The sequence below is a fragment of the Mixophyes fleayi genome, chromosome 3 (assembly GCF_038048845.1).
Source record: "Mixophyes fleayi isolate aMixFle1 chromosome 3, aMixFle1.hap1, whole genome shotgun sequence".
Taxonomy (NCBI): domain Eukaryota; kingdom Metazoa; phylum Chordata; class Amphibia; order Anura; family Limnodynastidae; genus Mixophyes; species Mixophyes fleayi.
In genome coordinates this window covers 239916830-239941455 of record NC_134404.1, presented here as the reverse complement: position 1 = coordinate 239941455, position 24626 = coordinate 239916830, and the positions used below count along the sequence as shown (strand labels likewise).

The 24626-nt window shown below is 39.9% G+C and overlaps 1 protein-coding gene across 1 annotated transcript in view; it reads left to right on the top strand.

Moving 5' to 3' along the window:
• The window catches only part of COG2 (component of oligomeric golgi complex 2), a 152992-nt gene that overhangs the window by 78035 nt on the left and 50331 nt on the right, over positions 1–24626 (top strand). The window contains exons 10-12 of the mRNA XM_075203350.1: positions 8136–8275; positions 13367–13428; positions 21492–21643. Coding sequence (XP_075059451.1) covers positions 8136–8275; positions 13367–13428; positions 21492–21643 — 354 coding nt within the window. The remainder of the gene's footprint in view (positions 1–8135; positions 8276–13366; positions 13429–21491; positions 21644–24626) is intronic.

The window sequence follows — 24626 nt, the reverse complement described above, 5'->3', positions numbered from 1 at the left end:
TTTAGTGTGTGCTACATTAAAGTGTGTAGTTGTGGGGTCCTCACATTGGCCGCTCTCTTCGCAAATCTGCTTTGTCGTTTTCAAGGTAAGTCTGTATTGTCTTCCTGTCGTTTTTACAGCGATCATATTTTTTTGCAGGTCTCCTCGTGGACGGTGTAAACACCTTCGGGTAAACGTACCCAATCCCAACATTGCCATTGTGTCAGCTGTCCTACCTCACGACCATGAATGCCCATCTAACTATAAAGGCTGAGGTTCAATGGCTACCACAAACAGAGCAGGAGAAATGTGGCATCCCTGCCTGGTGCCCCTACCCAGAAGAAAGGCAGAGGATACATAACCGTTTTAACAAACTCTTGCTGCTGTACTAGAGTTTAATAGTTTGACCCATTCTAAATAAATTTGGCCTACCCAAAATCTTTTGAGGACCTCCCAGAGGTACAACCATTCAGCATAATCAAAAGTTTTGGCGGCAACTAGAGACACTACCATTGCCTCTTCACTCCATGTATGTTACATTTTTATTAATGCATATAGACGCCTCAGATTGGTAGCCATGGACTTTCCTTGAATGAACAAGGTCAGGGTGAATTATTTCTTCTATGACTATTTTTTCCTAGAAACCTTTGACGTCCGTTGAGAGCAGGGGAGTTTGGGTGATTCGAGTCAGGTTGTACCGGATTTTTTCCTGCTTTTAGAAGCATCGCAATCAGGACTTCAGACATGAATCGGGATAAAGAACCAAAGTCCAAAAAATCGGTAAAGGTTTGAAGGAATCGGTGGACGTAAAACACATTGTGTTTTCTTTTTGGTATCTTGTCAACCCATGGCTTTACATTTAGGGAATGAGGTGATAGCCATAATTACTCCTAATAACGTAAATGGGGAATCCAAATAATCTCTGCTTTCAACAGAATGTTTATGGAGTCTAATATTATCAAAATAGCGCATCAAATTCTCCTTCGTGTATTGCACCTGTGAAACATATAGTTTCATAATGCTTATAGAATTAGTCAGCATTGTTCTTTATCATTATTTGTTTTTGACATGCTGTATCTGGAATAATTGTGTAAAAGCTTTCTGCCTTGTCTAGGTATGCTAGGAAACTGTCCGTTTGTCTGGCTTCCACATATTGAGCATGTCTTATAAAGATCAGTCTGCTTTTGGACTTCTATAGTCCACCTCCAAAACAGTGAGAAAAGACCCATCTCTTCAACCAGGTGAACAAATAGCTGACCCCCCCTGTGAAGCAGCAGCCAGATGCCTTCTCCATTTGTCAAGATTTTTATCTAGAACATTATCGAAATCCCCTAGGCAAATGTCCAGCGACTAGGTGATCTTTTTAAAGACATTGTTGGTCTTTGGGCAGCACGGTGGCTGAGTGGATAGCCTTATCTGTGTGGAGTTTGTATGTTCTCCCCATGCTTGTGTGGGTTTCCTCCGGGTGTTCTAGTTTCCTCCCACATTCCAAAAACATAATAGTAGGTTAATTGACTGTTATCAAATTGACCCTAGTCTCTGTCTGCCTGTCTGTCTGTGTGTATGTTAGGGAATTTAGACTAAGCTCCAATGGGGCAGGACTGATGTGAGCGAGTTCTCTGTACAGCGCTGTGGAATTAGTAGCGCTATATAAATAGCTGATGATGATGTATGAGGGTTGAGAATACACCACAAGTATCATTACAGAGGAAGAATTTATAGTACTCCTAATAAACACATAGTGTCCCCCCAGAGTCTGTTTGAACCTCTGCTAAGTAAAAACTCTTAATGTGTCAAGTCTGACACTCCTCTGGAATTTGTGGTATGTGAGGTATAATAGGCCCAGCCCACTCATTGCTTCTTGAGTAAGAGTTTCTACCCTTCCTTCTCTCAGCTGCGTCTCAGTTAAACAGATTATATAAGGGTTATATTTCTTAAATTGGCTCAATACAAGAGACCTTTTGACGCTGACATTCTAGGTCAGAAACTGGGCTTAGTTGTTGGACCTTTACTTATCACACACAGTACCTCACATAAGAAAGTGTAGCACCTATCCTCTTCTTTACTAGCAAGCACCCAATAAGAGAGAGTATCACCATAGTGAATGCTTAACAGTGAATCAGGTCAATATACCAAGTAGTAATTTTCATAAAACTATGCAAAATCACAAAATAAGCTTCCATCCTAAAAACAATTGTACCCACCCCATACACATGACCCAACTACGGCATACTTTTAGCTATACCATGAAACCTAGCTAGATGCCGGCAGTACATAGAAAAGACACTGGTTGCCATTACTTTGCAACCAGCTGTGAAAGATTGGAACAGGATGTCGCTTGCCATTACTAGGCAACCAGTCTGGCGTGCAGTGGCGTCTGCATGTCATCCCATGTCCTGGCAGGAGCATACTTGTAGAGTTCCTGAGAAACACTTTATATAATAATCAGGTAGGAAGCATTGGAGCATAAGTTAACAGTTTCCTATACTAGTTCCTCTCTGTAGTTTAATGTGCAGGTCCCCTTAAGTGTTTCAGCATAAAATAAAAGTATTGACTATATGTACTGTTTTATGGAATTTAAAAATAGCCCACTGGTTTGCATACAATCTAAGAATATGTCAGCATATTGTTTGTTTGTTTGTTTGTTTGATAAATTGAAAACAACTTAGCAATTTGTGATATAAAGCATAAATTAATTAAAGTGATTTATTTTTAAATAAGAAGTTACAAATGCCAGTTCCTTACTCAATGTGATCACTTTGACATTACTGAAGGCTGTGAAGGAAGATTAAATAATACATATATTTCCTTTCCCTACTCCACGGCAGCCCTTACAATGGTTAATCCCTAATCAGCTAGTGTAGACAGGAAGAAATTTGTCCCAGCGGGCCCCTATATAAAGCAGCTTCTCCTCTTCCTCAGTGTCTTTTCTTCCTGTCTCAGCAGTGTATAGGACAGGGGTTGTAGTGAGTGTTTTTTTGTTTCCTTTTTATTTTATTCTAGAGAGCTTACCTGGAGGTTTTTCTGGCTTTCCTCTGAGCTGGCTGTTGGGATGACAGATCCAGCGGGGCAAGTGCCGGACAAGTCTGCCTCTTTGAAGTTTAGCAAGACTTCCGGCAGACGTGCACACTTGGAAAAGGAGGCGCACGCATGTGGAAAACGAGCGCATGTGACGGGGGTGAGCACGTGGATACATGCGCAGTGCCGGCAGCGCTATTCCCCGTTTACCTCACCTGTTGGGATGGAAACAGGTGAGGTAGTAAACTAATCTGCTAAAGACTCACCTGGTAAGTCAAAAGCAGGCACTGTTGAGCAGCTACAGCCCATTTATGAGGCTCAGTATTGGCTTAGTGTTTGATGCTGCTGGACCTAGCAGCTACCTGTATAGTGCACTATGGACCGGGAGCCCGCCCCAAAAAAGCTGAAGGACACCCCAAGGTAAGCCCTTAAAAAGGGGGTTTTTTTTGTTACTCTTAGCTTACTTAGGTCCTTTTTTCTATCGTTTACAGTACCTCCTGTGGAACTTGTGCAGGGAAAAAGGAAATATAAACTGAAGAATCGTGTATGTGCAGCTTGTGATGTCAGTTTACCGAAAGATTGTACTGATCCGTTATGTGTGTCATGCACCCCAGAGACGGTAGAGGAGCCTGGGCCCCCTGAACAATTTAAGCAGTTCTTTTCATGGATGGTTAAAGCAATGCAAGAGTATCAGGCCGCAGAACAGAGAACGATAAGGGACAGGATCCCTATAGCAGAAGATATGGAGGAAGTAAGGCCAGGGCCGTCCTCTGAAACATTTAGTTCTGCTCAGTAATGGGATTCGGAGTCAGATAGTGAGGATGAAGTGAAAGAGGATCCCAGGATGTTTAATTTGGATACTGTGAATATCATACTTAAGCATATTAACAAGTCTTTAGGTATTGAGGAGCCAACTGTACCAATTAAACCACAGGATGCATTATTTTCAGAGCACCAAGTGAAGTCTAGTGTGTTCCATACGCACAAAGTGGTTAAAGACTTGATAACTAAAGAATGAAAAGCCTTAGACAAGAGTCACCCTAACATGGGGAGACTAAATTGTATGTATCCTTTTCAGTGCTGAAATCGTGTTCTGTACCTAAAGTGGAATCGGCCATAGCCGGCTTATCCTCAAAGATCAATCTCCCGTGCGATGATGGGGGTCCATTAAAAGATGCTATGGATAGGAGAATGGAAACTTCCTTTAGGAAATTACACATCTCCTCAGGCATAACTCTAAAGTCTGGGATAGCCATGGCTTCAGGAGCTAGAGCCCTGAGGCTGTGGGCCAGTACTCTACATACAGACATTGAGGATAAAATAAATAGATATCTACTTAAATCCTTAGAGATTATGCAGAAAAGCATTGATTTCCTGTGTGAAGCTTCGTTGGATATGATTGTTTTCTCTTCCAGGAGCATGACCACGGCGGTTGTAGCAAGAAGGGTGCTCTGGCTACGTCCGTGGGCGGCAGATCATCAATCCAAGAGCCATCTGACAAAGCTTCCATATGAAGGCTGTTTTTTGTTTGGTGAAAAGCTGGATAATCTAATGCAGAGGCTTGCAAGTGGCAATGCCAGTCGCCTACCACAGGACAGAAAGGTGAGACGTTTTCACTTTTATTCTCCAAGACAAGGAAGGCCCGTACCTATAGGCCAGGGAGACCATAATCTAGACACCAAGATAATATGGCAAGACAGTCCTTTCGGCCCTTCATACCAAAAAGGGTAGACAAGGGCAGCAGAGATCCCAATGACTATCTACAGATCCAGTCTCCACTAACTCCAGTGGGCAGCAGGATATCGCGCTTTGCAAACGTTTGAATTCAGACCACACAAGACAAATGGGTCCAGGAGATCGTCACCAAGGGCTATGCCATAGAATTCCATACATACCAAGTGGGAAACAAACTTTTTCAGTCAAGGAGCCCCTCATCTCCCTTAGAACAGCAAGCGCTGGAGGAAAGTCTAAGAGACCTGGTAAAAACAAGGCTATAGTATCCGTACCATCAAGTCAGGAAAACATGGGGTTCTATTCCAGACTATTCTTCCTCCAGAATCCATCAGGTGCCTTCAGGACAGTGCTAGATTTAAGGGCTCTCAACTGATATGTGCGAGCAAGACATTTCCGGATGGAATCTGTCAACACAATTCTCAGAGCGGTAGAAACGGTAGATTTTCTGACGGCAATAGACTTAAAAGATGCATATTTCCATATTCCAATTACACCTCATCACCAACAGTTTCTGAGCTTTTGCATTCTAGGGCGCCACTTCCAGTTTACGTGCCTTCCGTTTGGCCTTTCCACATCTCCAAGAACATTCACCAAGGTCCTTAATAGTTCTCATAGTGGCACTCAGGGAAAAAGGAGTGACCTTGTGGCCGTATCTGGACGATATTCTAATTTCAGCAAAGTCAGAAGAAGCAGCCTTGGAAGTTGCATCTCAGGTGATACAGTTTCTGCAACAACACGGTTGGTTAGTCAATATAGAAAAAAGCCATCTGATACCATCACAACAGCTTGTGTTTCTAGGAGTGCAAATAAATACACGTACAGACAAAGTCTGCCTCTCCAAAGAGAGGGCCGACAAAATTCAGTCCTTAGCGCATCAAGTTCAATCCCGTGTGTCAGCGCGAACATGTCTGCGCCTCCTAGGAATGTTTTCCTCAACAATAGGAATTCTCCCGTGGCCAAGATGGCATATGAGAGATCTTTAAGCAAACCTCTTTGCACAGTGGGATCATACAGTGGGGTCTCTAGACTCCAAAGTCAATCTCTCAAGGTCAGCGAGGCAGTCCTTACGTTGGTGGCAGCTCCCAGGCCTGAGGAAACAAAGTGCGACTCTCTCGGTACCAGACTGGTATGTCCTTACCACGGACGCCATTGCACTAGGTTGGGGTGCTCATATGCAAGATATGGTCACGCAGGGCAATTGGCGAGACAAAGAGAGAATTCTTCAGGGAAAAATCTTGGAGATGAGAGCAGTCTGGCGTGCGGTTCAGTACTTCCAGCCCTATCTACGAGTCTTCTCAGGCAACAGGACTGTGGTTGCCTTCATAAACAAGCAAGGCGGTACCAAGAGCAGAGCCATGGTGGAATCTGAGATCTCTCTCAGCCCTTCACGTAGCAGGCAAAGACAACGTAGTGGCGGATTACTTAAGCAGACACCAAGTCCACCCAGGGGAATGGGAGCTGCACGAAGAAGTCTTTCAACTGGTACAGCACAAATTTGGAACACCAGAAATAGACCTAATGGCCACAGGAAGCAATGCCAAGGTACCCCTCTTCTACTCCAGTCACAGAGACATCAGGGCCCTAGGGATAGATGCCCTGTCAATACAGTGGAACTTCAAACTGGGGTATGTGTTTCCTCCCTTTCCACTCATTCATCAGATACTCAGGAAAATAAGGAAAGAAAAAGTGGAGGTGATAGCGATTGTTGCTGGAACATCCATGGCCATTACCGGTCAGGCCAGACCTGACCTCATACATCAGGGTCCAGTTTTACATCCAATTCCAAACTCCCTCAGTTTGATGGCGTGGAGACTGAGAGGCAATTACTGAAATCCAAAGGGGTCTCAGATGAAGTAATAGACATTCTAATTGAGGCCAGGAAAAAGAACTCCTCTATGATTTATTACAGAATCTGGAAAAAATGTATTTCTTGGGCAGGGGACATGGCGAAGGATCCCATGTCTGCCAGTATGCCGGATGTGTTAGAATTTCTCAAAGATGGTTTTGTTAAGGACTAGCACCTGCTACAGTAAAGGTATAAGTATCTGCCCTTAGCATTCTTCTTGATATCAAACTGGCATCTCAGGGTCTAATCTTCCAGTTTTTTCAAGCACTAAATATGCCCAAGACGGAAGCCAATCTTAGCTCCTTGGGACCTGAATATTGCTTTGGATGCCTTAACAGCCTATCCTTTTCAACCGTTGCAAGACATATATCTTAGATGCCCCTGAAGGTGCTCTTTTAGGTGGCTATCACTTTGGCTCGTCGAATAGGGGACATACATGCTTTGTGGTGTGAAGAACCATTTCTGAATATCTGTGAAGATAGAGTAGTTTTGAAGACGAATCTGGATTATTTACCCAAGGTGGTATCCTCCTTGCACATCAATCAGGCGTTGATTCTGCCATCTCTCTATTCTCTTCCCACTAACAGTGACGAAACACGTCTCCATACTCTAGATGTGGTGAGAGCTATGTCTACATACATTATCAAGACAAAGAACCTTAGGAAGGCAAAGCAACTATTTGTACTTCCTGAAGATCCTCGCAGAGGACAGGCCCCATCCAAACCCACATTGGCGAAGTGGATCAGAGAAGTGATTGCACAGGGGGAAAGGGCGTGAAGTACCTAGGATACTGAAGGCGTATTCAACTAGGGCGGTGGCGACCTCCTGGGCACATAGAACCCATGCATCAGCAACCGATATCTGTAAGGCAGCTTGATGGTTGTCGATGCACACCTTTTCTAAACATTACCTTCTTGACTTTTCGGTCTCTGAGGAGACAGTTTGGGAGAAAGTTTTTCCAGCAAGCGCTGTGAATAAATTTTCTGTTTGACCTTATTAAGGTGTTGGTTTTATTGCCCTCCCGATTATTGTACTGCTTTGGTATGTCCCATTGTAAGGGCTGCCATGGAGTAGGGAAAGGAAAATTGAGAATTATACTCACCGTTAATTTCCTTTCCTTGAAATACTTCATGGCAGCCCTATATTTTCCCACCCTTGTTTTGATAGTTACGTTGTAGGACGGCTTGGGAAGTTACGAAAGACACTGAGGAAGAGGAGCAGTTGCCTTCTATAGGGGCCAGGTGGGACAAAATTCTTCCTGTCTACGCTAGCTGTTTAACCATTGTAAGGGCTGCCATGGAGTATTTCAAGGAAAGGAAATTAAAGGTGAGTATAATTCTCAATTTTCCTGTCTGCTGTCCCTTTGGCAAATGTAAATTGGAAGTCCTGAAATTTAAAATTTTGCTACCCATGTGGCAGAATATATCTTCTCATGGTCCAATATCTAATTCCTTAGTAAATATTGCATATATTTTTAGTTATGTATAAAAATATAATGTGGGCTTAACTTTTAAATAGTGAGTAGTTTTAATTAAAATTAACTTTTTTTTTTTTCCAGAAATACACCATTAGCATGGACTTTGTGAGAAAGTTTGAGCGACAGTGTGGATCACAAGCAAGTGTAAAGAGATTACGTGCACATCCCTCTTACCGCAGCTTTAATAACAGATGGAATTTGCCCGTGTATTTCCAGATAAGGTAAACATGTGACTTGTCTTTTTCCAAATTTTCAGTTCAAAATCCTCTGAGTTTATCTAAGCACACATTTTCCCTCAAATCTTTTGCGAGTGCTGTGTAAAAGGTAAACCGATTTCATAATGCTTTTTTCTTTTTATTACTTTTCTTTTTCAGAGAAATCTGGGTTTTTTTCTGGCTAATTACAAGCTTTCAATCAAGGAATACTGAGTACAGTTATAGTCAGCTTGTGTACAACATATGTACATTTTATTATCTGGCAAGTGTTAGTGTAGTTTTCCTATAGTGAGCCTTTTATCAACTGGAGAAGAGTACATATTTACTGCACATTTCCTTCCAGACTCAATTGCACCTATTCGCCTGCACAGTGTATATGTTTATGCTTCTAGTTCTCAGTTAGTGTTTGGTCAGCTTCTGTGGAGGTTCTGGTTCAACTACACCTTCTTAGAAGTAGACACAGAATGGAAAATTCCACCAAGAGTGGATGCCCCCATTGTCCATTTTGGAATATTGACAGTCCTATTCCATACACTGCTTCCTTAAAGGAAAGCACAGGTAAGAAATGCAAGGTGATATTAAAACCTATCTTTGTTGCAACAGGTTCATTGCTCAGACCCATTCTTGTGGCTGCTTGGATTATCTGGTCTGGGTAGCTCAGTGAAGACATACAATCAAGGATACCTAGATCGAAAATGCTGCCCTTAGCTGATCATGTAAAGGAAACCTCTGAGTATTTGGGTGACACTATCCTTGATTCAGTCTAGATTTCTCCAGAATCTCCACCTTCGTGGTAGCAGCCAGATGTACTCTCTGGCTTTAGACATGGGAGGCAGATGCCTCTAGAAGTCATATCCTTTCAGGGAATGTCCTTTTTATTCCAGAACTTAACATGATCATCTCTCAGGCCACAGGATGAAAGAAATATTATCTTACTGTTAATGAAACAAAGTCCAGAGGCCTTAAATTTTGTTTCTCTGGGAAAACAAGATGAACTTCGGCGTGGAGCCAGTCCTTTTCCCTATGTGGGGCTCACCAAGGGGCAAGCAGGCAGGGGCGGGCCGACTACCTGATTCCAAGGCTGCTGATATAGTCGTCATAACCAAATCCCTCTTCACCCAGAAAGAACCATGTTAGGACCTGTATGGATGACCTCTTGATAAAGACGAGCTTATCCACTCTTCTCCTGACCCTTTTGCGCTTCACAGTGGAAATGCTAGAATTGCACTACTGGGTAATAAACTAAGTCAAACGTCCTAAGAGTCAAGGCTACCAATAATGTTCTCAAGCTCAGAACAGTGCTAAACGCTCTGCTGCAAACTCAGTCCCTCTTAAGAAGCAGACCCATTCAAATACAATGCTTTGGCTCTGGAGACAGCCAATATTATTGGGTAGAATGTTTTGTCCCAGTGATTTCAGCTGTATTTATTCCAGTGGTGGACAATTGGGAGGTCGACTTCTTGAGTGATCATGCCATTCACCCTGGTGAAAGATCTTTACATCTGGAGGTTTTCTACCTGATTAAGAAGAGATGGGGTTAGCTAGTGGTACACATGATGAGCTCTCGGGAAAACCACAAGTAGCTTGATACTGTGTAAGAAGCAGGTATTCGATGCCATGACTGTCCCCTGAAAGTACCAGCTAGTCTATCTCTTCTCTCAGATTCCCATGTTCCCTTCGGTACTGAAGAATGTCTAGAGAGAGGGTGTCCCAGTTGCTCTTGTAGTGTCAGACTGGCCAAGAAGATCATGGTACACGGACGCTGTAAGCATGGCAATAGAACCAACATGCAGGCTACCTCTAAAAGAAGATCTTCTAAATTCGGGCCAATTTTTCCACCAGTACTTAGCTCAGTTGACTTCAATGGTATGGCTTTTGAGGCTAAGGAGCTAATTAATATAAATATATATATATATATATATATATATATATATATATATATATATATTATGTATAATATAATAAAATGGGTAAAACACAGGAAATAACCAAAGTTCAGTGGATATGTATATAGTCCAAGATATGTTAGTATTTCAAGCTTCTGGATAGTCCTTTAGGACCATAAGTATAAGTCCAGTCTTGTATGCATAAAAAAAGACATAAAAAAAACAGAGATCAGGGAACTAGTGTGTGTTAATGATAGCCCATCACCATATGTATACACACCAGAAAAATAAATAGCTTATATGTATAGATTTTTCTTGTTCAAAGACAGAAAAACCGCTTATCTGTATAACCACTTCTCAGTAATAAATAACCAGCATTTCAGTCATCTCGGTCTCTCTCCGAAAAACAGCATAATCAGCACATCTGTATGTCTGCTCCTCAGTCATGCACCAGTCACAACATCTCTCCTCCACTCACCAGATATGGGGAAACAAGATAGTGTACCATATGGTGTAGTATTTCAAAAATGCAGTATTTAATTAGCAATTCATATAAAATGTGTACTCACAATAAATCAATACAACAGCACGGTGGCGTAGTGGTTAGCACTTCTGCCTAACAACACTGGGGTCATGAGTTCAATTCCCGACCATGGCCTTATCTGTGTGGAGTTTGTATGTTCTCCCTGTGTTTGCGTGGGTATAATATATGATATATTATATATGTTAATATATTATATATAATATATTGTGTATATATAATAATATATTGTGTATATATATTAATATATTTTGTGTGTGTGTGTATATATATATATATATATATATATATATATATATATATATATATATATATATATATATATATACATGTATATATTAATATATTTTGTGTGTATGTATATATATATATATATATATATATATATATATATATATATATATATATATTAAGACAAAAATGTGAAAAGACAACGGCGCTCAGTGCAAACACCAATGATCACGTGTTTAATACCTGTGCTCAAATATTAAAAATCACATACAGTAGGCTGCTTCCCTTTAAAACATCAGCTTGCAGATGTACAACCTAGATACTCAAAAGAGAAAGAGAAGCGGTGATAAAGTCTAATAGACGAAACGCGTCAAGAGATTTTCTGATGTGCATCTGATTTGATCTGTCGGCTGAACACGCATTGTCGCTTGTCACCAGAGGGGCTAAGGAACTACTATCTCCTGTTTGTGTATTGGTGCAAAGGAGCCAGGATCACCAGTGGATGGCGAGATCTATATTGGACAGTGGATGATCACAGTGCACAGATAAGCTTGATTTGATTATATTCAATGTACGGGCATTGATTTGCTGTTTATGGATACAATTTTATGAATAAATTCTATGTTATTTTACTTGTGTTGTGAACGCACTGCACTATTGTTTGCTATTTTCTATCTGAGTTCTAGTTTGAAGTTCCTTAATCTGCACTAAAAGGATCTGAGGACCGCAGAGGGATACTTTCTGAGATAAGCGAATTTACTTCTTACATTTGGTACGAGGCCAATTTGATAATCCTCATCACTGCTCTGTTTTGGCAATATCACACTATCTTTTGGCGCTTCTCTTTCTCTTTTGTATATATATATTAAGAGTAATATATATATATATATATATATATATATATATATATATATATATATATATATATATATATTATATTAAGATATATAGATATATATATATATAGATATATATATATATATATATATATATATATATATATATTAGCGCTTTACAATTGGGAACAGTCATTAATAAGACAATACTGGGTAGTATATACAGACAGAGAGGTAAGAGAACCCTGCTCGCAAGCTTACAATCTATAGGACAATGGGAGTTTGACACACATATATATATATATATTTATATATATATATATATAAGCCTGGTATGAAAGAAAGCAAGTTCACACTTCTTCCTTTAAATTGGCACACCTCTTGTCCATCTTGACAGTGAGTTGCAATTATCCTATCTTAAAGCCCAAATGTTTACCTTTTCTCTCTTCTTTCATAATAAACTGGCAACTATTCCAAAGGTCCAGATCTTATTTCAGGGGGTTCTTCATGTGCAACAGCTTTTTTGTTCCACCTGTAGTTCCGTGGGATCTAAATTTGGTTCTTTTGACGCTTCAGAAGCCACCATTCGAGCCTCTTCATTCTGTTGATCCGAAGTTGCTTACTTGGAAGGTGTTCTTCTTGCTGGCCATTGCTTCAGCAAAACAGGTGTCTGAATTGGCCGCCTTGTCATGCATGCCACCATATCTTGTCTTTTTCAGAGATGTTGTGCACACCAAACTTTCTTTCCAGCCAAAGGTGGTGTCTACATTCTGTTTGAACTGGTATATTGTTGTAACCTACACTGGGCCAGGATCTAGCATCTAGTAGTGAATAATCTCTCCAACCACAACCCACTCTACTAGATCAGTGAGCACCTCCGAGGCAGTGTGGTATGGATCCTCGGTTGAACAGCTGTGTCGGGTAGCAACCTGGTCCTCCTATTTAACCAAATTCCAATTTCAGGTTCAATGTCTTTGCTTCCAAAGATCCCAGCTTTGGCTGAAAAGCTGGTGGAGTGTCCCCAAATAGGATGTAGAAAAAGTGGATTTTTGCGCATGCAGTACAATCCATTTCTCTGAATCCATTTAAGGGACACTACATTCCCAACCCTTTTGATCTTTGCTCTGTTTTTAGTTAAGTAGTGGTCTTGTTCTTTGTTCTTGTTTGATGATTGTATATTTCAGTCCTATTCTATGAGCTTTGTTAGATAAACTGAATACTCACAATGGAAGGGGCATACAGGGAACGAGGAGTAAACCAGATACATTTTACTGTAGATTAGTGCCTTACTCTCAACCAGTGCACTCTATACCCCTTGATGAAGCAATGTTCCCCAAATGGATTCAGGGTACAAATAACCTCTTTTTATTATTTTATTAGTATCAATGAAACTTAGTTCAACGTTCTGTGTAGCTTCCACGAAAACATGCTGGATTTGGGTAGCGGAATTCTTTTTGTTTTGTTGAACATCTTGAAATGGGGTTCTATGTTCTATTGTGAAGGGTTTGTTCAGCAGCGGAAAATCACTTTATCTTTAATGGTACTGGTGTAATACATATATGAATTGGATTATAATGATTCAAAGTTGATGTTTCTTTTTTAGGTTTAAAGAAATAGCAGGAAGTTTGGAATCTGCATTACTTGCTCCTGTACAAGATGCTTCAGGTATTTTCTTCTTTTATTTAATTACATTGTTTTTATTTAATTAATAGAAATTATTTTGTACTGTAGTTTCAATCTAATAATGTATGAGATTCAGAGACCCCCACATCTGGGACTAAAAATTTACCAAAATGATTATGAAAAATGATTAATTTCAAATAATCTCATTGAGAGATTATTTAACATTATGTGAGTAGGGATCATTTTTAAAAATCATGCTTGGTTTGGAGAATAATAAATTAATTATTAAGAAACCCTTTTTTTCTTTTTTGAGACAGTTTATGTTGTATTTTTTTTTGTCACAAATATTTGAAATAACAGCTGGCTTCACATCTGTGTTGTAGAATGCCAAGTTTTTTTCCAGTCAGAAACATACTGGGCCTTCAAAGTTTGTTGTAATAACAAACCACATTCACTATGTAACAGCATTTCCCTGCTACTTGAAAATAGTCACAACAAGAGCAAGGGACCTAAATGTTGTTGCATTTAAACTAGTAGCTGTTGGCAACTAAGAATCTCAAGTGGCAGATTTTTTGCTTAACTTTATAGTTATATAGTTGCTTTATAGTAACATATTTTTTTTATTTTTTTTTTAAATGGAACAATGCCCCACCCCACCACAAATGGATGTGGCAGAACACCTGTAGTTCACAATACATTAGCTTCTGAGGTTAGCGGTCACTCCCCACCACTCAAAACTTAAGAATTTGAATGAAAAAGGTGCACATTTTAAATAAATCCATACCACTGATGTGTCATATGCTGTTAAGGGGTTTTGTTAGTTGAAGGGATTGATCATAGTTGCCTACTCTCCCGGAATGTCTGGGAGACTCCCGAATTTCTGGGAGTCCTCCCGGACTACCGGGAGAGCAGGCAATTCTCCCTGATACTCGCCGGCTGTGTAAACTAAACGAAACCCCTGTTTTTATTGGTCCATTGTAGTGATGTCTGTTTTGGGGGTGGGGCTAATAACACAATTCTTCGAGCCCCGCCCACACACACCCATCCGCACCCCGGACCTCCCGGGAAACATCTTGACAATGTTGGCAAGTATGGGATTGATCAATAAAAAAAGTTTAAAGATGTATGAGAAAAATGGAACTGGTCACATGGAGTTCTATAGGGGGACAATACAAATTATATGAGGAGCAACCTGAGAAAAGGGGATGACAAAAGTGAGCCATACGGACATGTGTACAAATCAAAAAGCCATTGGTAAAAATAATAAAATATAAAAGATTTCATTGCAAAAAGGAGGGAAAAAACACAAACTAAATAGAAAAATGTGCATAAATATCTTCTAGTAGAATAAGCCAACCTGTGGCTCTGCAAGTGTTTTCCCATCAAGCCCTATATGCCTCTGGTTGGCTATTGCGTTAGTGTAAAACTCAGTCTTAGAATAAGTATAAGACTTCTGTGTGAAGGATATATTTTATATCATACAGGTTCCTTATTGTCTTACAGGATGGGCTAAATGCCACGTTGAGCCTTAGCTTCCTGTCAGTTCTTCATTCTCCTTACATTTTTTACGCCATGGGATGTGCTTTGCAGCATTCCATATTTGAACCTTTGGGTGAAGTAGACTTAAAATTCATGACTTGGAAGACTGTTTTCCTTTTAGCCATTTCAACTGGACAAAGTGTTTCAGAGCTGGCAGCTTTGTTCTGCTGATCTCTTATTTTCCAGGAGGATGAGGCGGTCCTTCGAACCACGCCTTCCTTTCAGCCTAAAGTGGTCTCTAGATTTCACCTTAACCAAGATATAGTGATTCTGGCCTTGGACCACGGTAGGTTTGCAGAGGAAGAGGGCTCTCTTTCATCTCTGGATGTGGTCAAAGTTTTAAGGACCTGTGTTCATAGGACTTGCAATATTCGCAAGACAGAGTCTTTTGTCCTTTATGAAGCCCATAATAAAAATTGGCCAGCGTCCAAGATATCTAATGCTTTATGGATTAAATGTGCTCACTCCAGCAGGTCGGTGGGGGAATCTTGGGCAGCATGGCATGGGGCTTCAACTAAGCAGCTGTGTCAGACTGCCGCCTGGTCCTCCATTCACACATTTACCAAGTTCTATAGGTTTAATGTGTTTGCATCTAAGGATGCCAGTTTCGGGAGGAAGGTGCTTCGCATTGCCTCCACTGAGCGAAAAACCCACCAGTAAGGGTAGTCCCCGATGTTCCCGAGTCCCCCAATTATAATGCAGAGAAAATAAGAATACATTTATGTTAAATTATTTTCTCTTAATCCACTGGGGAATACCAGACATCCACCCTTTTACACTTTTGTTCTCCCCTCCTTGTTTTTGTGTTTCTACTATTGTATCCTGTGGTTCTTAGTTAAAAAGGAACTGATATTTGCTCCAGACATGGGGTATGGAGGGAGAAGAAGAGGAGCTATGGCTTAAAGTAAAAGATTTAAAGTGCCCTGACTGTTTGCAATACCCCAGTGCTCCGGTATCCCCTAATGGATTAAGAGGATTTAACGTAAGTATAAAATCTTATTTATGCCTCTACATACAGTAAAATTGAAGTAATAGTGGGCGCTAAATAATTTACATAAGTTGGTATTAGATACAGTTGACCGCTGCTGCCTCTAGTTAGATATCTGATACTAACTCAATAGTGGAAATATAGAAAAAATAGAGGATAAGCGCTGATTCAACTATAAAATAATTTAATATACAAATTTAAGCCTAAAGAGCCTAAACATAAAAACACCACAACTGACTAGCATGCATACATTGATTTTTAATTCAATATTGAATTAACAATCAATGTATGCATGCTAATCAGTTGTGGTGTTTTTATGTTTAGGCTCTTTAGGCCTCAATTTGTATATTAAATTATTTTATAGTTGAATCAGCGCTTATCCTCTATTTTTTCCATATTTCTACATGCAGTACAATCCCAAGTACTGTTTGGTGTGAACTGATCTAAAAACACACTAGGGATTGGTTATACAATTGTTGGTAGAGGGTGTATGTTCATAACGTAATCTGAAAGCTGAGCAATCAATTGATTGGTATTAAATATAGAGGCTATAGCTTTATAGCATATGAGAGTTTTTGCACAGTAGAGGTTTACAGCTAATACCACCACCTGTTTTAGTGGTCCTTTAATAACCGACCCCCATTGAATTTCTTCCAACTGTCTTAAAGTGGAACTGTCACCATTACGAACATGAGTTTTTGTTTTTTCTGATTATTATTTATTGCAATTTGAGGGTTTTGTGAAGTGTTCTTAACCCATGAGATGGTCTGTATCTTAGCCTGCCCAAAGTGCTAAACAGCTTATCCTGATAGTCCTATCTACCCTGTACTTTCCCTCCCCTTTTTCAGTTCTTCACACCTATAAAAATTGCTGTAGAGAATGGTACTGGAGAGTACTATTCTCTCCCTTCTTCAGACCAGAGAGGGGCTGAAGAAGGGAAAGCAAAATGAATATTGATGAAAAAAAAAAACAGGTGTCACAGTTATTCACTGTTTTCCAACAGTGACTGACTCCTTGTGTACTGAAGCATACGTGTGCTTCCCGTAGGTATTAAAGTCCTGTTGACAGGTTGGCTTCCCATGACGGGATGTTGTCTGTGGAGAGGTAGTGAGCGAAATGTTTAACATTGAGCCAGCCTGAAATGTCCTTGCTCCTGTGCCCTTTAAATTATGTCATAAGCGAAAAGTTACATCTATATTTGCATTTCTCATTGATTGTGCAAGTGTTGCTCTAAGCAGGTCAAATTCTTCTCGTTCCTTTGACATTTTCACGTTAGTGCGTCACTTTGCTCATGCTCACAGGCCCTTTTCTTTCCCTTCCTACCAGTTTGGTTCCCTTGTGGCTGGGTGGCTTTACCATTGTCCTGTGTGGGTCTGTTTGTGGTTAACTGTGTGGGTAGAAATGTGCTTTTCTTTTACCTAGCTATAATAATGATGAAATCAGATAGTTGTATCCATTCGTATGCTACAGAACATTCAGGCCAAAGATTCTTCCGACACAGCTGCAAACATGAGGGTATTCTAGACAAATAAACTTTCACCCACAATGCTCAACTCTACAGCTATAGCTGCCGTGATTGGTCCATGCCAATTGTAAATATTCGCCCATGTCTGCGTCTATAAAATTATAGAGGAGCCAGTCTGTTGCCAGCTGTGTGTGATAAGATGGCGGATGAACAGATGAAAGACAGGGGTGACAGAAGTGATGGAGAGGGATGGAGAAGCAAGGATGCAATCGGAGGACATTAAAAGAGCCAAGCCCATGATCCCAAGGAAGATGGAGATGATGGAGTGCTGGACTATGACTGTCAAAAACGAAAATCCTGAAAAGTCAGTCACTGAAAGGAACTAATTATGCAGAAGCTCCTAAATCTGCTTAGAGAGCAACTCGGTAAAAAAAGAGTAGAGTTCCAGATTCAAAAAAGCTGGTCTAACTAAAAACAAGAAGCAAAGAAAGCTCAAGAGAATCAGAGTGAACATTAAAAAAAGTGAGTATTCAAATTGGTTATTAAAGCTATTTAGTAAACAGTGTTAGTAACTAACTGTAACAATAGCGATTAGTAAAAATTTGATCTTTTTACAGAAAGAAGAATGCGCAATGAAGTGTGCTGCTTAGCTACACAAAAAATTAAAATGGAAGATGATATAGCGACTATAAAAGAAGAAATGACTAAGATAGGAATTGGGGAAATAAAAGAGGAACCGAAAGAAGGTAATTAAGGAACGTTAAAAAATTTAGAAAACGTAAGGTGTAACCTTTACCATTATATAAAAAATGGCTATAATTCAGTTGGTATGGACCAGCATGGCAGCATGCCTGGCCAGACCCCGAGGGACATCAGCATAAAGTGATTTCAAGCAGTGTCCAAGGTGAGCAAATGGTAGTAGTCCCACTAGTAGAAACAATGTTTTGTTCTGTTTTAGCGTTAAACATTATTAAATACATTTTCCTCTCCTCATATAGATACCATCGTCTCATTTGGCGAAAGTTCGGAAGGAGGGCACACACACCAATATTTCTATAACTTCAGGTAATGGAAAAGGTGTGGCCAAGAAGATAGAAAGCTGAACAAATATTTTAAAGAATTGAGGACTGACATCAATGATGTGAAGAAAAAGTTCCACGAACTGGAGAAAATTTTCCTGGACTTGTTTAACATGTATGAGAAAATAATGTTTTTAACTCTGTAGCCAGATTAAACGTTAAAATAATTACAATTACTACAATAAACTAAATAACTAAAATATTTTATTTAGTGGATTAAGATATTTTGCAATTTCTACATCCAGTCTTTGTGGATAATGTTTACAAATAAAAGATATTGTAAACTGATTTCTGGTTCATTGGATGCACTTGCTAGATAGGTACGCCTTAACTGTGGAAGGGGGAGGGAGAGGGGGACCTTAACTGTGATGGGGAGAGGGGGACCTTAACTGTGATGGGGAGAGGGGGACCTTAACTGTGATGGGGAGAGGGGGACCTTAACTGTGATGGGGAGAGGGGGACCTTAACTGTGATGGGGAGAGGGGGACCTTAACTGTGATGGGGAGAGGGGGACCTTAACTGTGATGGGGAGAGGGGGACATTAACTGTGAGGGGGAGAGGGGGACATTAACTGTGAGGGGGAGAGGGGGACATTAACTGTGATGGGGAGGGAGAGAGGGGGACATTAACTGTGATGGGGAGGGGGAGAGGGGGACATTAACTGTGATGGGGAGGGGGAGAGGGGGACATTGACTGTGATGAAGAGGGGGACATTAACTGTGATTGCAGGGAGGGGAGAGGGGGGACATTTACTTCGGAGGGAGGGGAACATTTACTGTGATGAGGGAGTGGGCGGGATGTACTGTGATGAGGGATAGGGGGCGCATGTATGGTGAAGATGGAGAGGTGCACATGTATGGGGAGGGAGGCACATGTATGGGGAGGGGGGGCCCCACCAGATTAATTCGTACTGGACCCAGGGAGGGGGGTGGGGGGGCGTCAGATTAATTGGTACTGGGCCCCACAGTTTCTGATGGCATCCCTGATCAGTACACATAAATATAAATAGATTCCTACTCAGCCATTGTGTTAAAAAAAAGTCAGTGCACAAAGAGGTATTAACAGGTATAATAGGTACGATTATACAAGTAGACATATTTATCAGATAAACAAAAGTTTAATGAGAATATGTACTTCACATGTGTTAATGCATGTTGTATATACTTGCATACAGGAACACATAACTGACATATGAAGCATATAAATCAGGTTGATTATTGCTTCTCCATTAAAAAAACAATTCCTATTTCCTTGCTGTTTGCACCTGGAAGACATAGAGACAATATAATAAACTTAAATATACACGCCCAGAAAGGCATCGCTGTTGGAGGAACTATCGGCATAATGTCGGACAATTGGTCGTGAGTTTGTACACACTGCAGGCTTGGAAGGACGTTGTTCCATCGCTGAACAAGATTTTCAGTTCAATTTAAAATAAAATTAAACGATACGATAAGCTAGCATACTGGCTAGTTACCATTGCCAGCCAGTGGAGAGTGTGCCCGGAACTAATCAGGAATGACTCCTGTATCAACTTGTCATCACCAGCTTATTCTCCAGCCTGTTTCCCAACCCCAATGCTGTTAACATGGGTAATGAACTAGGCAAATATCTTGAATAAAAATAAGTATGTATTAATAATTCATCAAAGGACTATAACATGTATGAAATAAAATAAAAATCAAGATTAGAGTAACAGCTTGTTTTATATTTTATTTATTATTATTTTGAGTTATGTGGATGACACGGAGTTCAAATATGCTGCCATTATGCTATAGGAGCGCTCTGTTTCTGGCTTTCTATTGCTATACATACTGTTATGAAATAGCATTTCTGTTAATTTAACTATTTTACAATAGTCAAGGGAAAACAGAACAACAAATACCAATCCTTTGGGGTATTTTTTTCGAGCAGAGTGTGCAATTTGAGTATTCTAGCTTGCTCCTACTGCCAGTAAGGCAGCAGTCCATCCCTGGCAGCGCACACCAGCACAAAGGGCAGTGGAGATGTGAAGTTCAGGATGAAGCCTCTACAGGCTTTAGAATCCTTTTTGATGATTCCTGCTCCTGGACAGTTTAATGGTAACAGTAATCTCCAGCCAGTTCTCTCTGACAAGTCTCTTGATGGTTCCCAGGCACCGCTCGTTATCCAGGTTATATGGCAGTGGGTTCTGGATATCAGTTAGAGAACCAGCTGTTCTGCGCTCATTGATGTTTGTTATCTTGTGGCAGTGGTTAAGGACACAGTTTCTGATCTTTGCTCTCCTGCGGCTGATGGCTCCCTGAAGTCTGGAGATGAGGGAGACACATAGTGGGCTCAATCCAGGTACAAAAAAAGATGTAAACACTATAGTTAAGTATTTAGCCGGTTCCCAATGTCTTTTGATATTCTCCTGAGCTTACCAGTGCTTCCGTCATTGATCTGTGTTTGCTGATCTGTGGTGCTGAAGTATAGCAATAAAAGTGCTTAATGGGACCAGTCAACCCAAAGTAGCTATGACATTCTTAAGGAATATATAACTTTTCAAAAGTATGTGTATAGTATTCCTATATAGCTTCATTTAAGAAACGTAAGAGAAGTGTCACCAGCATTCTTCAAGGAAAGGGGTTCCCAGTCGGCTTTCCTTTTATTACTAGTGCCCCACTCATCACATTCATATGTTGAATGTGATACATTTCAAAGTTGCCCCTAACATGAGAAGGTTTTTAACGCTCTTCAAGTGCAACACACAGAATTAAGTATAGATACTAAAAATTATATTCAAAATATAGAACAAGATAAGTAGTACTTTGCAATCAGGTTAACATAAAATATGAATACTTTTTTTGTGGTAAATCTTCCAAACCGTGAACTGCGGTGGTAATAAGGGAATTCTGACAAATACAGAAGTCTTTAGTGTCAAAAGACTTGTTTGTACATTATTCTGTTGTTTATTGCATTAAACTACATTCCAGCTATCACACAGTGTTTAAGCACAATCTTCTTTTAAATAACTTCAGAGTTTTAGAATAAATGTGTTTTTGTTTTTTCTCAGCTGAGACTGTATATTGTCTTCAAACTTCCCATGTCCTATGGACTTGTCTGACTGCATGCTGGTCTGATCAATTTTTTTTACCGTTGCTCGCTCACCGTTTCTGGAAGCTGACCCTTCAACTGCTGTCACGTTATTGTGTGTTCATTAAAGAGGTGAGATATGCTATGATTTTGTGGGCTTTAGATGTTGTTAAAAGAACTCATCAATTATACAGTTGGCTTGCAACCAAGCTCAAAAAACTGTTCTCACAATTGTAGCATTGGCATTCAAAGTCATCAGTGTCTTTTAATAGAACCACACACATTTTTTTAACTTCTTTTTACAGTCCACCACAGAAAGCAAACAAGGCTCCCCCAAACATATTTTTATCTCATTCAAAAAGGGTCCATTTTATGTACTTTAGATTTCGCAGTTGGTCATATTGATGAAAACAGAGGCTACTAAAAAGCAGGGCACTTTTAAGGAGACATGGGGAAAAGTTACTTCTCTTCTTTAACTAAATATTAACAGTTATCTGCTTTGCTCTGAGCCCAACATCAATTCACTTGACAGTCATGATGAGCATTATAGTCACAACATGCAGGGTGTTTGTACATGTTGGTATTGTGGATGAATGGATATGTTTCCTTCTGGTTCCCGTTCTTTTTCAACTGGGATCTGTATCCCAATGGGATAGAGAGGATCAGATAATCCTCCCTAGCAATTTAAGGATGAATGCCTCTTTTGTAAATAAATTACAAGGAGTTTAAAGAACCAGGTGGAAAAAAGGGTACTCGCAGTCAGTTGGATTCTATGGGAATATTGGTACATTCTTCTTATGATGAAAATATATATATTTCTACTAAAACTCATGGTTCTCTCTTTGTAGAGTGTTAGAAAAAATAGTTTTTCCTGTAAATCAAATGGTGAAAGAGTTCATCTATAAGGAAAGGACCCAGTTGGGGAAATGTCCGTCTAATGCAAAAAGACTTAATCGGATGTACCCGTTTAGGATGATGAAGCTCCGAAGTGGAGCTATAGCTATTATGTCTACTAGAACAGCCATTCCCTTGGAAGATAGGGGACCTTTAAGGAGTCTATGGACAAGAAAGCAAAATGTTATTTCAAAAAGATTCTTGTTTCATCTGGAACCAAATTAAAATCTGGAGTGGTTATGGCCAGAGTCGTCAGGACCTTAAGGTTATGGGTTGCAAAATCTACAGATAACGTGTTGAAATGTTGCAAAAGCATATAGAACTCATCTGTGAAGCATCTTTGGTTACAATTGTTTTTTTCTGCAATAGCTATGGCATCAGCAGTAGTTGCAAAAAGAGCTCCATGGTTATGCCCTTGGGCAGTGGATGCTCAATCAAAGATTAGTGTGGCTTTCCTTCCTTTTTAAATGGGTTCTTTTTGGAGAAAAATGTGATGCTAGTTGTGGCTGGATCACTTATAAATAACTTATTGTATAAATATATTTAAGTTATTAGTGTGGTACAAAATTTATATAATTGCAAATTTACTGATTTCGGTACTGTGGCTACAGTACATTCCTAATATACAAATATAACATGGTTGAGAAAATGTGTTTTTTGTGATTTTCTGTAGGCAGGTAATCTCATGTTAATTAGACCTTTTCGTCTTAGTGTCCAACAGATCCCTTAGCCTGAAGGCACAGGGGGAGTAATTAAACGTGTTCGCTTTCCTATGTCTCTAAGACAGGATGCAGGAAATTAAGAGATTGATGTAAGTTTTGTTAAAGCTTAAATCGCATCAACTCCTAGTCTGGAGGATTTTACATCCTGAGATCTGATGTAAAATTTCAGTCATTGCAGAGCCATCTAGGATCAGAGGACAGTGTTACCCCCTGCTACCATTTGTGTAAATCTGTATAAAAAGCAGACTGTTTGACCAGCATAGAACAAGTTGGGGTTTTAAACTCCAAAGGTCCTATCAGATCAGGAGAGAAGCACACATTAATTTAATAAGACAGATGTGCAATGACTAATGCACACCACAGCTGAAGAGGAAATGATTAAAGCTCACCAGAGTTTAGGTTGGGCACAGACTACAGTATTTTCAGCAGGTTATTAGGCCAATCAAATGATAAACAACCATTTGGCCCGATATCACATTAGTGTGTACACTTCAACAATGAACGATTATCGTTCCAAAGCACATTGTATCATTTGATTTTTAAACCAGACTAAAAATGTTGTTCAACGATGGAGCGAGGTCGTTCCATTTCTGTAGTGTATACACTCACAACCAGCAGTGTCCATAGATTGTGTGCAGAGTCACAATCTTTTCAGCCAATGGTTATAACAGATGAAGAGCACAGATCTAAAGGTAGATTATGTAAAACATGTATAGTGTGTACACATGAATCAACATGCTGATCGGGAGTTTTTTGTTTTTTTGTCTTTCATTGGTAAAATTGTTAAAGATGTTGCATTGGGGGAAATTTTCTGTAGTGTGTACCCATCCTTTGAGGCATTCCCAATGTCCTCACAGTTTCAAAAGACAGCTTGGGAAATACTCAAAAAATTTAGAGCAAAAGAAGGTGCTGGCTTATATAATCTCTGAGGTGCCATTTTTGTTTAACCTGTTTCTTGCTAAACAAAATGGAAGCACACACATAGTAAAGGTTGCCATGGAGTACTTGGGGAAAAAGGAATTAACAGTAAGATAATTGCTGTAACCAGGGACGCAACACTTGGAAGTGTTGCCTGTGACATAAAGATGATAGATACTAAAGTTTACTTTTCCTTTGCAGTCCATAGTCCTGGTATGATACGAGCATATTCAGTTTTAGCATAATGTATTTTGGAAACATATATAGACCTTCAGGAATCTATTTTCCTAATTTCATTTGGCATTTTTCCAAATCCTGCTCCAGCGCCTGGAAGGTCTGGAAGACTATTTTTCAGTCGTATTGTCAAAGCATTTGACCTCAGCCCAAACACCCATAATAGGTTCTTGTTACTTAGACTCCCCTTATTAAATATGATAAGGGTCACTCTTCATATTCATTTCTGTTATTAAATGCTGAATAATATTTAGACTGACTAATAATTACATTTAGTGAATCCTACTAACTCCACAAACACACACACACATATATGCTATATGGACAAAAGTATTTGGCCACACCTG